Source organism: Spermophilus citellus (genome assembly GCF_964194105.1).
Source record: "Spermophilus citellus genome assembly, chromosome: 15".
NCBI classification, from domain to species: domain Eukaryota; kingdom Metazoa; phylum Chordata; class Mammalia; order Rodentia; family Sciuridae; genus Spermophilus; species Spermophilus citellus.
Window position 1 is genome coordinate 21,247,600 of NC_138195.1, and position 16,709 is coordinate 21,264,308.

Consider the following 16,709-nt stretch of genomic DNA (forward strand, 5'->3'; position numbering starts at 1 on the left):
CCTCCTAAATTGCTAGGATTATAGGTAAGTGCTGCTATGCCTAAACTTTTTACTCTCTTAAAAAGTGTCTTTTGTTGCACAAGTTTTTAATTTTCATGAAATCCAGTTTGTGTATTTTCTCCTTTGTCACTCGTGTCTTTGGTGTCATGTTCTAGAAATCCAATATCATGAAAGTTTTCTCATGTTGTTTTCTTCTAGATGTTTTATAGTTGTAGGCCATACATTTAGATCTTTGATCCATTTTAAGTTGATTTTTGAATATGATATTAGATGATAGCCCAGCTTTATTTTGTTATAATGTGGGCATCTAGTTTTCCTAGTACCATTTATTGAAAAGACTACTCTTCCCTTAATAAAGGTGCCAAATCTTGCCAGATCTTTGCACCTTTGTTGAAAGTTATTTGACCTCATAGATGAGGGTTTATTTCTTAGGTCTTTATTCTCTTCCATTGGTCTATGTATGTATATGCCAGTGCCACAATGTTTTGATTACTGTAATACATCCACTTTAAAAAAATTTTTTTAGTTGTAGATGAACATAATTCCTTTATTTTGTTTATTTATATGTGGTGCTGAGGATTGAACCCAGGGCCTCCTACGTGCTAGGTGAGCACACTACTGCCGAGCCAAAACCCAGTCCTGTGATATATCCACTTTTAATATTATAGTTTTTCCTTGACATACTGTGCTGTCCTAATTCACAGTAAAGCCTTTTAGTAATTTGCATTTCTTTCATCTACTCCTTCAGTCTTAATGTAGGTTTCAGTGCTTTCTTCTCTTCTTGCTGATCTTCTGAAATTGCTAATCCTGAGGTCACCAAAGATCTCCATAATTTCAAAATCAGCGGGTGCTCTGTAGCATTACCTTACTTGGTCTTTGTATTTGAAATATTTTGTTCTTTTTTCTTACTTTCTAATGTGGCACTAGACATCGAATCCAGAGCCTTATGCTTGCTAAGGAAGTGCTTTACTACTGAGCTACATTTCTTTTTAATTCTTGGCTATTATGTTATTATAGATTTTTATTTTGAGGGCTGGGGATATAGCTCAGTTGGTCGAGTGCTTGCTTTGCATGTACAAGGCCCTGGGTTTGGTCTCTAGTGCCACAAAAAAAAAATCACAACAGATTTTTATTTTGATTTGCTATTATTTTTGTCTTTTTAAAAAATTACTTTGGCAGTGCTTGGGATTAAAGCCACCATGCTAGACAAATGCTCTACCACTGAGTTTTACCCCAAGCCTCCATCTTTTTTAACCTTAGTTTTATTCTATACATCAACATTGTTTTATGAATTTTTTCTTTATGCATGTAATACACATTTGTGAGGAAGCTTCAGAGAAGAGTTGATGATTGATGATGTCTTTCAGGATAAGTAGAATTTTAATAGGGTGGCATGTGATGTAGAGAATTTTGGAAAAAGACTTTGGATGTGAACGGACCCAGTACATCATTCAGGGTTGGTATGACATGGTAAATAGTAGGAAACGGCTCTGGAAAGTTATAAACCATCATATTGGACATGTAAGGCTTTCAATGCCGGTCAAAGGAATATTAGGAAAATTAGTGATGGAGTAGATGACTAATAAATAGTTGTCTTTGGGTAGAAGAACATATAGAAACAGTTTTCATAGGAAATGGCAGATGTTTTTATGCCACCTAATTCTGTTACTAATATGTTCTTTTTTAAAAAAAATATCTATTCTTAAGTTTTAGGTGGATACAATGTCTTATTTTACTTTATGTAGTGCTGAGGATGGAACCCAGTGCCTTGTGCATGCTAGGTGAGCGCTCTAACACTGAGCCACAACCCCAGCCCACTAATATGTTCTTTATGTCTGCACATTCACAATAGTTCTTAAATGAAAAAATTTGGAAAATATTGAGTTCAAGAATCTCCTACAGGCTGGGGATGTGGCTCAAGCGGTAGGGCGCTCGCCTGATATGCGTGCGGCCCAGGTTGGATCCTCAGCACCACATACCAGCAAAGAAGTTGTGTCCGCCGAGAACTAAAAAATAAATATTAAAAATTCTCTCTCTCTCTCTCCTCTCTCACTCTCTTTAAAAAAAAAAAAAAAAAAAAGAATCTCCTACAGAAAGAAAAATGAAAATGTGACTGCACTGAACTAATTTATCATCAATAGTTTTCTTTGACCCACCATTGTTTTAGAAAGAATATCCTAAGCCTGAGCTTCAAAGGTGGTTGAAAATAAATGTGCTTCTGTTAGGTATCTTGTATAGATGCCGTCCCTGTGGGTCCTGTGCAAGTTCTTATTTATCTATCTATCTATTTATTTATTTTGGTGCTGAGAATTGAACCCAACTAAGTAATAATTGTATCATTCTGAGTTATCTGGAGACTAATTTTTGGTGTAAGTTTTACTTTATTGACTTACTAAGTTTCTTCATTGGTCTTCTTATGAATGCTAAGTATACCGTCTTACCACTGAGATACATCCCAATTCATCAGATAAGCTCAAAGCCACTGTCCATACTTGTTAAAAATAATAGGGACTCACAAATGCTTGATGGCACTTATCAAAGGCCAATAAAAATAGTAAGAATAAGCAGAGGAATGAAAAGAAAAATGGGAGAGTGTCAATGGTTCTGGCACCTATGAGGTTCTAATCATGAAAAAGTATGAGAGGCCTGAGCTTAATATTTATTAGACAGATGAAAGACTATGAGAACTCTTTAAAGATTAAAAATTCAGATTTACAGTTAATTGATGCTATATCTTTTGCCACAATCCAGGTTGGGTGCTCAATATACAAGCCCAGCAAAATTGAATCTGCTTTACTATCAGTCTGTAAAATATACTCCCAGTTCTTGCACAAAACTGGAAAAAACTTGAAAGAAGTAACTGAATGACTCCTAATGGCTCCTAGGCACCAACTTAATAAGAGCTTTTTTTCTCGGTGCACTTAGAATCAGGAACATTTCACAAAGGTGATATGGGGTACTTTTTACCTCTTAAAAATATAAATACAAAAAGAAAATTGGGTCGAGGACAGGGGTGCACACCTGTAATCCCAGTGGCTTGGGAAGCTAAGGCAGGAGGATCGCAAGTTCAACCCAGCCTCAGCAAAATGAGGTACTAAGCAACTCAGTAAGACCTGTCTTTAAATAAAATACAAAATAGGGATGTGGCTCAGTGGTCGAGTGCCCCTGGGTTCAATCCCAGTACCCTCTCCCAAAGGGTTTGTTGATTTTGGTCAATTCTAAAGACATTTAAGTTAATAATCAAACCAATTTATTTCATTCACATGAAATATGCCATCATCATCATCATCATCACCAATCATTTAGTACTAGGGATTGAACCCAGTGGTGCTCTACCACTGAACTATATCCTCAGCCGTTTTTATTTTAGTTTTTCTTGAGACAAAGTCTTAAGACTTACTAAGTCTTACTGGCCTCCAACTTGAGATCCTTCTCCTTCAACCTCCTGAATCACTGGAATTGCAGGTGACCACACCTGGCGAGATATTCTCTTATTTTTAAGAAGAAAAAGAAAAAAATCAAGTTACAATAGTATAGAATTTACTAAAATTTTTGGTGCTTGGGCCTTGAACATGCTAGGCAAAAGCTCTACCACTGAGATAAATCCCCAGCCCCTATAATTTTTTTTGTAAAACTATACTTTTTTAAAAAGTAATACTGTGAAATCAGGCTGTGTACTGTGTTAGTCACTATTTATAATGTGATATTTTATATCATTATAACATTTAAATTTTTCAGAGTGCTTTTTATATGTGAACTGATTTTGACTTTAAAGCACTTAGTAACAGAGAAAAATACATGTTCTTTTAACTTTAAAATTATTAAATTTTGGAAGAATGAAATTTGAAACAATGAAAGTTGCTCATTGTTGAGAATTTACTTTCTGTGGTAGCTTATCACTAAAAGAAAAGCCCCATGATCTTCTGGTATACCTCAATGTTGGCAGGATGATTGCTTTGCAAAGACATTGTTATTGTTCTCAGGGGAATCATCAAGGACAACTTTGAACCAGATACTTTTCTTGATCTCTTCAATGTTTGGTATACTATATATAAGCTGATTATCCTCAGATCTAATCAGCAAAGTGTTGGTTTATACAAGAAGTCTTAAAAAATATTGTCTTAGTATCAGTAGAATCCTGTCACATCTTAAAAAAAAATTTAGGAAACTACTCCTGCAACTTGTAGGTTCTGTAAATAATTTTCAATATAAAAATTGTATAAAGCTGTGTGTAGTAGCCCATGCCTATAATCCTACCTACTGAAGAGCCTAAGGCAGGAGGATCACAAGTTTGAGGCCAACCTAGCACTTTGGCAAGACCCTGTCTCAAAATTTTTTTTGAAAGGACTATGGGTAGAGCTCAGTGGTAGAGCACCCCTGGATTCAATCCCTATTATGCAAAAAAGAAAATGATACAAATTAAATTCTTACATCATAGATGTTTACCATTACAGGAATGTGTCTTGTGTTTTGCTTAGTGATATTCACATTTAGAATTTAATGCCTATATTAATCAAGATGTCCTTTCTCTAAACAGGGGAATGTACCCATCACCTCCCACCTGTGAAAGCCCCTCTTCAAACAAAGAAAAAAACAACAAAGCATTGTTTTCTTTGTGGAAAGAAAACTGGACTGGCTACTAGCTACGAATGCAGGCAGGTTGGCCAGCTGGAGAAGCTGAGATGCTTTCTCTGTTGTGACCCAGCATGGGGATTATGCAAAATAAAACATTATTTACATTGTCCATTCATAACATCAAGCTGATGTTCAAGTAGCAACCTTCAGTTGAATTCCTAATTGACTGAAGTAAAGAGCGAGTAGATAGTTAATGAATTTCCAAAAGGCAAAAGCAGATCTTCCACTACCCTTTATGGCAGATTTAAGCCAATAGGACAGAATGGACCTTCTTTGTTCTTTGTTAATACACTTGGTTTTTGTTTGACTATTACCTACAAGAACCCCGTCTCCAAGATTCTATTTTAAATAGCCAAAAAAAAAAAAGGACTGAATTTAATTTACTGTGAATTTTAACAATTATATGGTTCACTTATTTCAAAACAGATCACTGTTTTTTTAATAATATATTTTTTCTTCCCACAACTATGTCTTTTATTAGCATTGATTGGTATCTTTATCTGCTCTTAGGATTAGGCCAAGCATTGAAAATAATTGCTACTTTTTAGAATATATCAGGTTCAACTGAAAACAGCCTATCTTATTGCTCAAAGCATTTATTTTTAATTTTTTTTGTGGTATTAGGGATTGAACCCAGGGCCTCACAAAGCTATATAAGTGCTGTACCACTGAGCTATGCCCAAGCCCTAGAAACATTTTTTAAAAATCCTTTTATGGCATAGTTATCTGTTATATAATCTAGTTTTTTCATGAAATAAAATTTCGTAGAAATTTAGAGTTCTTTCCAGGTTTAAATATAAGAGATATGGTGGACATATTTATCAGCTTTTGAAATTTTACTACTCCAGAAAGGCATACACCCTATTTCGTTCCATAGTGGATTCTTTATTATAAACTTCATTCATAGACAATTAACTTGTTTTGTTTGGGAGGGGTCTCTGTGCTTATAAGTGGAAGGGAAATGTCAGCACTGAGATTGCTAAGGAGATCCAAAGGGCTCCTGTTGGAATACCTGAAGTCAAGCATCTCTCTCCCAAAGAGATGAACCTTTCATAGAAATGTGACTATTCACATAAACTCTTTTTGTGCTTTAGATGTGGAAACAACTTCTGTGCATCTCATCGCTATGCAGAAACTCACGGCTGCACCTATGATTACAAGAGTGCAGGGAGGAGATACTTGCAGGAGGCAAATCCTGTGGTTAATGCACCAAAACTTCCAAAAATCTAACTCTTCCTCTGCATCTTACTGTTCTGCCTGAGGAATCGTATTATATTAACAGAAGAAATATTGTTTAGACTGCATTATTTTTATTTGACTACAAAAAGATTTGCCAAGTAACAAAAGCATATAATGCATATTGTTGGAGGATGAGAACACTACTCTATTTGATGTCTTTATTCTTTGGTGAATCGAAAGTTTTAAAAGTAGTTTTAAAAACTTTGCATTATAATGATTTAGCTTTGTTATTGCATGTCTGTTAAGTGTTTTATGTTTGATTTTGCAATTTTACTAGACAAGTCTTCAAAAGATGCACTTTAGGAAGTTAATATTGACTGTGTAACCAGGCTTCCATGTTGTACAGAAATGAGTGGTCATGTAATGTCTCTACTCAAATTGACCAAGTTTTTTCTTTTGTGTTGGGGGGGCAGGTGGGGACTTTTTAAAAAATCCCATGTGTGGAAGTTTATGGGGTTTACTAGCAAGTTCTTACTTATTTCAAACTACTTTTTTGTAAAAAAGAACTTTTGGCTTTCCAGTGTGGTTTTTAACACATATATATTTCTTCCATATTCACATTGGCATTCAGATATGAATCTATTCCATAAAACACATCATGTTAATCATAGTATATATTCTTAAAGTACTACTTCTTAAATGGTAGTTTTAAAATAGATGTCCCACTTATTGCCATTAAACACAAAAACTGTTTCGTTTTCCAAAAAAAATGGCTACATTTAAAACAAAATGTCACAGCTTGGTTTATTTTTTCTTTGTTGAGTGCTACTACCAAGAGAAATTCAAATAAATATTCTATTTCACTATGAGTTCGGCTATTTGATTATTTACAAAATTTTCTTTTATAAATACCTTTTCTTGCCAGGAGCAATGGAACATGCCTATAATTCCAGGGACATTGGAAGCCAAGGCAGGAAGATTTTAAGTTTGAAGCCAGCCTCAGCTATTTAGCAAGACCTCAGCAAATCAGTGAGATCCTGACATAAAATAAAATAAAAGGGCTGGGAATGTAGCTTATTATATCCTTAATACACACAAAAAAGCTTTTATGTTTTATTTATCTAAAACCATATATGACAAAAGTAGTTTTCAAATTTTTTACAAACGTTAAGCATTTTTTATATTAAATGTTTTAAAATATGTAACTTTTCATGATGTGAAATATTTTCAAGTTATATTTAGTACAATTTAGTCATCTAACATGGGAAATTACAATACTCAGATGTTTTTTTGGGGGGTATTACTTGTGGAGGTATTTAATTATAAAAAAAACAAGGCAGGAGCTAAGTGCAGTGGTATATTCTCTAATCCCAGTGACTTGGGAGCTTGAGGCAGGAGGATTGCAAGTTTGAGGCCAGCTTTAGAAACTTAGTGAGACCTTGTCTCAAAAAGTGTTAGAAAGGACTGGGATGTACTGAAAACAAAACAACAACAACAACAACAACAACAAAAAAGACAGGAGCCATACACAGTGATACATACCTGTAGTCCTAGCTACTCAGGAGACAGGGGGATGGGGATCCCTTGAGTCTAGAAGTTCAGAACCAACCTGGACATAAGAGCAACAATAAATACATAAATAATGAAAGGGGTATTTATTTTCTTATGTGTTTAATGTGGTTCTAAGACATCAAATGATTAAATTTTGCATCTAGCATTATTTCTCAAACCATGGCCCCTTTTGTACTCCAGAAACATGGAGATAATTTTAGGTTAACATGGATAAACATTTCTTTTTGCAATACTTCAGATTGAACCCAGCTGTGCTCTATCTGAGCAACATCCCTAACCTTTTTTTTTTTTTTTTTTAAAAGATAGAGTGAGAGAGGAGAGAGAGAGAGAAGAGAGAGAGAGAGAGAGAGAGAGAGAGAGAGAGAGAGAGAGAGAGAATTTTTTAATATTTATTTCTTAGTTCTCGGCGGACACAACATCTTTGTTTGTATGTGGTGCTGAGGATCGAACCCGGGCCGCACGCATGCCAGGCGAGCGCGCTACCACTTGAGCCATATCCCCAGCCCCTAACCTTTTATATTTTTAATTTTGAGACAGGGTCTCACTAAGTTGCCCAGGCTGGTCTCAAACTTGCAATGCTCCTGCCTCAGCCTCCCGAGTTGTTGGGATTACAGGCGTGTACCACCACATCCAGCTGGGTAAACATTTTTTAATAGACATATTTTAATGTGTCTCAGAAAAACATAATTTTAAGCAGTAAAAGTTGAAAGCCAAGTAAAATAAATGATTTAATTTTAAATAAGTTGGTTGAAAATTAACAAGAGTACATATAACAAAAATTAAAAAACACTTGGATGACTGAAATTTAGGAAATGAAGGTATGGTATTTTTTTAAAAGATATTTTTGAGATACTGATGGACCTTTATTTTATTCATTTATTTATATGTGGTGCTGAGGCTCAAACCCGGTGCTTCACACATGCTAGGCAAATGCTCAACCACTGAGCCACAACCTCAGCCCGAAGGTATGGTATTTTAACTTTAAAGGATTGATGGAAGTAATATGCACAGTTTTAGAAAAACTATATAAGAGTAAAAATTATATGTAAAAATTTCATTGTAGACCCCAATATTTTCTAATAATCAGTTTTAGGTTTCCCATTTTAGTAATTGCCATCATAAGACCAGTAGTGTGTTTTAGATATTAATTTGTTATATTTTATTATTAATGATAAGAATTTATCTTTATTATACATGAATGCTTCTCACTTTTTGTAAGCATGTTGGCCTGCTTAGGCTCCCAACAAAATAACCCAGAAATTTGTTGTGTTACAAATTCTAGAGGCTGAACTTCCCAGATCAAGGCCCAACAGGATTGGTTTCTGACAAGAGAACTCTTCCAGCCACTTTCTTTTTTTTAAAAAATATTTATTTATTTATTTATTTTTTAGTTATCGGCGAACACAACATCTTTGTTGGTATGTGGTGCTGAGGATCGAACCCAGGCCGCATGCATGCCAGGCGAGCGCGCTACCACTTGAGCCACATCCCCAGCCCCCAGCCACTTTCTTAATATGTCTTCACATGGGCTTTTCTCAATGTGCATGCAAGTAATGAGGCTGAGGGAAAACCAGAGAGAGAGAGAACGAAAGAGAACTCTTTGAATTCTCTGGGTTTTTTTTTCAATTTTTTTTAAAAAAATAAACGACTGCAAATACATTACAATTCTTATTACATGTATACAACACAATTTTTCATATCTCTGTATATAAAGTATGTTGACACCAATTCGTGTCTTCATACATGTACTTTGGATGATGATGTCTATCACATTCCACCATGCTTACTAATCCCCTTCCCCCTCCCTTTCCCTCCCACCCCTCTGCCCTATAAGTGTTGGCAAAGATGTGGGGAAAAAGGTACACTCATACATTGCTGGTGGCACTGCAAATTGGTGCAGCCAATATGGAAAGAAGTATGGAGATTCCTTGGTAATCTGGGAATGGAACCACCATTTGACCCAGCTATCCCTCTCCTCTGTTTATACCCAAAAGATTTAAAAACAGCGTACTACAGGGACATAGCCACATCAATGTTTATAGCAGCACAATTCACAATAACTAAACTGTGGAGCCAACCTAGGTGCCCTTCAGTGGATGCATGAATAAAAAAAGTGGCATATATACACAATGGAGTTTTACTCAGCAATAAAAGGGAATAAAATCATGGCATTTGCAGGTAAGTGGATGGCATTGGAGAAGATAATGCTAAGTGAAGTTAGCCAATCCCAAAAAGCCAAATGCAGAATGTTTTCTCTGATATAAGGAGGCTGACTCATAGATGGATTCTCTGTTAATAAGGACACTGGTCTTCTCAATTCAGGGCCTCACCCTTATGACCTAATTTAATCCAAATTACTTATTCCAAATAAAGCCACACTGGGGCTTAGGGCTTCAACATATGAATTTTGGAGGTGACTGGCATTCTGTCCATAACCTTCTGGCCTCTCAAAATTTATGTTCTCTCATGCAAATGCTTTCATTCCATCCAGAAGTTCCCATGGTCTTCTTATTTGAATGTCTCATCTAAATCTAAATCAAGTATGATCATCCTGAGGTAAAATCCTTTCTATTTATGAATCTGTGAAATCAGATAAGTTATTTGCAAAATACAATGGTGGGACAGACATAGGATAGAGAGCCATTCCAAAGGGGAGAAATAGGTCAAAGGAAAGGGATGACAGGCCTCATACAAGTTCCAAATCTAGTAAGACAAATCCCATTAAACCTTAAGTCTCAAGAATTGTCCTTTGTGATTTGATGCTATATCCTCCAGGACCATTCAGGCAGCATGCTCTTGTTCCTGGAACCCTGAGTGGCAGTGCAGCCTTGCCCATCACCTTTGAGATGTTCCTCACTTTTTTTTTTTAAAGAGAAAAGCTCAGATTCACAGCCAGATTGCTCTATTGTCGTGTCCTGTGGAATCCCAAAAGCCCCACACCTTTTATTCTGTCCTGTTATTACTATTTCATTGAGTGAGGTCTAGCTGACAATGTTTGTAATGTGTATAATCTCATTTTTATTCTTGGATTTTGCTTAGGTGCAAAATTATCAGTCATACCCTTATTTAGTGTTCCTTTCAGAACATTTTCTTATTTTTATTATTGCAATATATATAGGCTGAGAATTTTCCAAATTAAATTATAGGTCCTTTTTTAAAAAAAATCTTTTTTGGTAGTTGTAGATGGACAGCATGCCTTTATTATGTATTTTTGTGCACTGCTGAGGAATGAACCCAATGCCTCACATGTATGAGGCAAGAGCTCTGCCATTGAGCTGTAGCCCCAGCCTGTCCTTTAAAAACAAAACAAAACAAGGCCAGACAGAGCATAGATTTATTGAAAGTGAAAATGAAAGTATACTGTAAAGTAGAACTGAGTAGGCAGAGAGAAAGAAAGGCTCTGTGGCTCCTTTTTGCTTAAAGGTCTTTCAATCTATCTGTATAGAAAAAAAGAGAATTTTTTATCATTTTAAGTTATAAGGAAAAACCAATACTTTTCCTAGAGATCTCAATTATTCCATTTCATTGCTCACAATTTCTACCTTCTACAAAACTCCAGAACACAATTCAGCCAAGTTCTTTCATTTTACACCAAGGGATTACTTTTGTTTTAATTAATAAAATAACAGGTCCGTCTGAGACCTCACAAGAATGACCTTTAATGTCCATAATGTCCTTGAGCATTCTGTTCATGCTCCGTGTTTTCTGTAGTAAGATGGAGGCTTTCCCTGGAGCTCTCTTCTTTTTGAGTTCTCACCTTTCATCCAATTGTGTTGGTCCATATTTCCACCAACAGTCCTATCATGACAATCCAAGTCTAGCACTCGCATCCAAACTTTTCAACTTCATTACCCAGTTCCAAAACTACTTTCTCATTTTTAGGTATTTATTACAGAAGTGCCCACTTCTTAGTACCACAATACGTATTAGCCTGCTCAGGTTGCCCCAGTGAAATACCACAAACTGGGTGGCTTAAACAAATTTATTTTTTCATAGTTCTGGATGCTGGAATTCCAGAACAAGTCTAGTAGGTTTGGTTGCTGATTGCTGGTGAGGGCTCTTTTCCTGGCTTGCAGATGGCTGTTTTTCTTTACTTACTCCCTCCCTTCCTTTTTATGAGTTGGTCCAACCAAACTACCCAGGCTGGCTTCAAGCTTTCAGTCCTCCTTCCTCAGCTTCCTGTGTAACTGGGTTAACAGTTGTGCATGACCAGACCCAGCTCAGATGACTGCCTTCCTGTGTGGCCCTCACATGATCTGTCCTTAATGGGGTTTGGGGAAGGACTGAGCTCACCAATGTCTCTTCTTATGGACTCCAGTCCTATAGATCAGAGCCCCACCCTCATGACCTCACATAACCTTAATTATTTCCTTTTTCCAATTACAGCCACAGTGAAAGTTAGTTAGGGTTTTAACATGAATTTTGATAGTATACCATTTGGTCCATAATAGTATTTTTTTAGTTACAGTAATTTCAAATTCACCTACTCTACTGCAATTACCCCAGTACAGGTTACCATAGCCTTGACTTGAGCTATTGCAATAGCTTGCTAACTAGGCTCTTTGAATTAGTTCTATGTCCTTCACAGCCTTCTATAAACATAACCACCATCTTGCCTTTTTGTGATTGATATTTTCTTCTTTTTTTCTATATGGATTTATTTGTTTAGGTACTGGGGATTTAATTCATGGGCACTTTACTACTGAGTTATATTTCCAGTTCTCTTTTAACTTTTTATTTTGAGACAGGGACTTCATTAGCTACTGAGATTGGCCTCAAACTTGCACCTCTTGTCTCACCCTCTCAAGTCAATAGACATGCTCCACCGCACCCAACTTCTTTTTTAAAAAATATTTATTTATTTATTTTAGTTCTCAGCGGGCGAACACAACATCTTTGTTTGTATGTGGTGCTGAGGTTCGAACCCGGGCCGCACGCATGCCAGGCGAGCGCGCTACCACTTGAGCCACATCCCCAGCCCCGCACCCAACTTCTATATGGTTTTATCTCCTAAACCATAGTATCCCTTCAGTTTTCTCTTTGCAAAATGGTATGGAATTGTATGGAATATATATTATTTGTTTTATTTCACACAGGGGCATGGATACTTATTTGTGTTGCTGTGGTTGTAGTTTATTTTTATGGTGGTGGTATATAAATATGAATTTATTCATCCATCTACTATTGATGAACATTGGATTGTTTCTACCTTTGAGCTGTTACAAATAATGCTGATATGAACATTCTTGTACCTGTCTCTTGAAAAATATATGCATGTTTTTCCTTTGGTCTATATATAAGAGTAGAATGTCTAGATCATAAGATGGTCCTTGTGCATGTACAGTTTATTAGATAATACTTAACCAATAGTTCAAAGTGGTTTTACTAATTTATTTTTCTTTTCTATATATAACAATTTGAGAGTTCTGTGCTTTATATCCTTACCAATGCTTAGTATCTTTACTTTAGTCATCCAGTTTGTTTACAGCTTTCACACCTTCCCTCTCTCCTCAGACTCTCCCCACCAACTCCAAAGTATCTTTTCTTTTTTGCAATCTTATAGATTGGGGGTAGAGTGGGATCTCAGCCTTGGAGAGGAGAGTTATCTTCCTGGGGTGACACTGAACTTGGACTTCGATCTCCCTGGCCCTTGGGAGGCCATCAAAACCAAATCTCACATCTGTCCTTTTTGGTCTATACACATAGTACAGTCATGATTTTAGTGCTCTGTTACCACTTTGGATGCATGCCTTCACTTAGATTTTAGTCCACTGACTCTAGAGAAGCTTGCCAGTCTTTCTTTCGTTTTTAAAAACATGTACTTAAGCCAGGCATGGTGGTGCATGCCTATAATCCCAGTGACTTCAGAGGCTGACAAGTTTGAGGCCAATTTCAGCAATTTAGCAAGACCCTGTCTCAAAAAATAAAAAGGGCTGGGGATGTAATGCTCAGTGGTAGAAGTAGAGCACCCATGGGTTCAGTCCCTAGTGACCACAGCAATAATAGCATTAGCAGTAGCAACAACAACAAAAAGAATATGTACTTCAAAATTTTTATATAGCATTTTCAGCTTGAGCCATAGTTTAAATAACTCATTCTGGTCTTATTTCTTAAAACATATTTTTGGGTTTTTTTTCATATTTTTGGTTTTAATTTAATTTTTTAAGTTCATTTTCTTAGATTTTTTTGTCAGTCTTAATCTTTTTCTTTCATACTGTTGGTTTTCCTCAAGTGTTTAGAGATTTTGTACATTATTAGGAAGTAAGAATGGGACTGATTAGCATGAGTGGGGGCCAAGGAGAAAAATATAAATATTGCTTAATTTTTATGTACTTGGTGACTGTGCTTATAAGGTAATCCTCTTTTGCAAATTTGTTCATTCAAATACTTATTGAGTAACTCCCAAGTGCAAGGGACAGTAATTAGGTGTTTGGGATATAATAGTAAACCAGGCAGGTAAAGCTTACATTGCAACCCAGACTTTCCTTAACCATGTCACTAATTATCATTTTGATAAATATTATAAAGGAAAAGTTTGTGGAGCTGTGCAAGTATGCAACAAAAGCACCTGACCTTGGGGTTGGGGATATGGCTCAAGCGGTAGCGCGCTCGCCTGGCATGCGTGCGGCCTGGGTTCGATCCTCAGCACCACATACAACCAAAGATGTTGTGTCCGCCGAGAACTAAAAAATAAATATTAAAAAAAATTTTTAAAAAAAGCACCTGACCTAGTCTAGGACTCCTTAGGTTGAAATTTCTTGAAGAATAATAAGTGAGAATTAGCTAAGAAAATAGGAAGGTGCTGAGCAAGAACCCTAGAAGATATATATAATATATGATGTATGTGTGTGTATATATTTATTTTTTTCCCAAGAGGAGTTTTTCTTAGGCTTCACCTCTTTATTTCAGGATGAAATGCCCTGCCACATGTCTTTAGCCTTTATTTCATTGGCCCAGAACCTTGATAACAAGGACATTTGATAGATTAAGGTTTTAGCTTTTCCTTTATAGCAGTTTCTGGACTGATGAGCCACAGTATCTGTTATAGATGATTAGATTTCAAAAGAGGTGAGAATTGTAAGATTTGTTAGGGTACAAGGAAAATGGAAAGGAAGAAATCCTCATGTAGAAAATGCAGGATACTAAATCAACCCCCAAACTCATATTCCGTCTCCTCAAGAGGAAAATGGGAGCCAAGCATGGTGGCACACTCCTAGAGTCCTAGTTTCTTGAGTGGCTGGGGCAGAATAATTGCTGGAGCCCAGGAGTTTGAGGCCAGCATGGGAAATATAGTGAAACCCTATCTCAAAGGGGAAAAAAGATAAGAGAAAGAGAGAACTCACGTTTTTTCCCTATGTATAGAATAGAGAAAGAAAATAATATTTGAGATTTAAATATTTTTTAAAAAATATTTTTAGTTATAGATGAACACAGTATCTTTATTTATTTTTATGTGGTGCTGAGAATTAAACCCAATGTCCCATATGGGCCAGGCAGTTGCTTAACCACTCAGCTACAGCCCTAGCCCTGGGTTTTTTTAAAATCACATCTACAGTATTTAAATTTGGTCCTGATCTGGTAGTTTAAGTAAGTGGTAAAAGTGTTTGCCTGATAGACACCTCAACCAGGTAGTTGAGGTCATTCATAGTCATAACTCAGATTTCTGGTGTGTATCCTTGACATGCGATGAGAATGGTACTTTACCTCTAATCTTCCTCTCAAAACCCATCACCCCAGTCAGACCAGTGGAACTATGGGGAAAATAATTCCCAACTGAGGAACATTCTATAAATATCCGACTAATACTCCTGAACATTATCAAGGCCACCAAAACCAAGGGAAACCTAAGAAACTAACAACTAAGAGAAGCCTAAGCAGATATTCTGACAAATGTGACATAGTACCTTGGTTGGGGCCCTGGCACAGAAAAGGGACCTGAGGAAATGTGAGTAAAGTGTGGACTGTAGTTTATTCTATACTTTTGGTTAATTCACATACTAATGTAAGGTGTGAATCAGAGAAACTGGTTGTGATATATATAGAAAATTTGAACTATTTTTGCAAATTTTCTATAAATTAAAATTATTCTAAAACTAGTTTATTAAAAAATATACATATAGGACTGGGGTTATGACTCAGTGGTACAGCTCTTTCCTAGCACGTGTGAGGCACTGTGTTTGATCTTCAGCATCACATAAAAATAAATAAAGGTGTTGTGTCTACTTACAACTAAAAAATTATTTTTTAAAAAGATACATGTAAAAAGAAGTGAAATAGGCAGAACAGAATAAGTTGACAGTGAAAAACTAGATGAATGTAATAGATTTTTATAGGGAATAAAATGGGCCAAACAGTAGGGATATATGTTTTCTAAATTCTGATTATTTCATAAATAGTTTAATTTGGAGACAGATGAATCCCTTTAAGATATAAAGTTAAATTTTACATGCTATCTTCTTAGAAATATTGTTTTGCAAAATGTTGTTATTAAAGTGTGTAACAGGAATAGAGTTGTAGCTTGGTTGTGCAGCGCTTGCCTAGCACATGTGAGGCACTGGGTACAATTCTCAGCACCACATAAAATAAATAAAGATATTGTGTCCATCTGTAACTAAATATAAATAAATAAAATGTATACCAATAGCTGAGTATGGTGGCTTACACTGGTAATCCCAGACACTCCAGAGGCTGAGGCAGGAGGATAACAAATTCAAAGCCAGCCTCAGCAACTTAGCAAGACCACAACTCAAAATAAAAAAATAAAAAGAACTGGGATGTGGCTCAGTGGTAAAGTGCCCTTCCCTGAGTTTCATTCCCAGTATCAAAAAAGAAACAAAGAAGGGCTGAGATTGTGGCTCAGTGGGAGAGCATTTGCCTAGCATGTGTGAGGCATTGGGTTCGATTCTCAGCACCACATATAAATGAATTAATAAAATAAAGGTCCTTTGACAATTTGAAAAATATATAAAAAAACCCAAAGAAATAAACCAATGTACAATAATATAAGACTAAAGAACATCCTTCATGGGCTGGGGCTGTAGCTTAGTGGTAAAGCGTTTGTCTTACATGTGTGAGGCACTGGGATGAATCCTCAACACCATATGAAAATAAATAAAGATATTATGTCCATCTATAACTAAAAAATTAAAAAAATTAGCACATATTATTTTATGTAACCTAAGTAGTATTAATTAAAATTTGTACAACACAGTCAAAGCTGTAATTACTATATTCTTTACTTAAAAAAGAGTTTAAAGCAGAAATGTCTGTTGCCTAGGAAAAGAAAAACCGTGAACTATAACTAATCTAAAACTTAGGAAAAG

General features: G+C 36.0%; 1 protein-coding gene across 6 annotated transcripts in view; it reads left to right on the top strand.

Moving 5' to 3' along the window:
• ZFAND4 (zinc finger AN1-type containing 4) overlaps positions 1–6,660 on the top strand; it is a 94,229-nt gene extending 87,569 nt beyond the window's left edge. For 4 of the 6 annotated variants that reach the window (XM_081266892.1, XM_081266895.1, XM_081266896.1 and 1 more), the window contains 2 exons: positions 4,538–4,655; positions 5,730–6,660. In XM_081266892.1, the coding sequence (XP_081123018.1) occupies positions 4,538–4,655; positions 5,730–5,865 (254 nt within the window). In that variant the 3' untranslated portion in view covers positions 5,866–6,660. Of the gene's footprint in view, positions 1–4,537; positions 4,656–5,729 lie in introns of those variants that run through there. The other 2 variants (XR_014018870.1, XM_081266893.1) reach the window with 2 other exon arrangements.
• Positions 6,661–16,709: the final 10,049 nt, after the last annotated feature.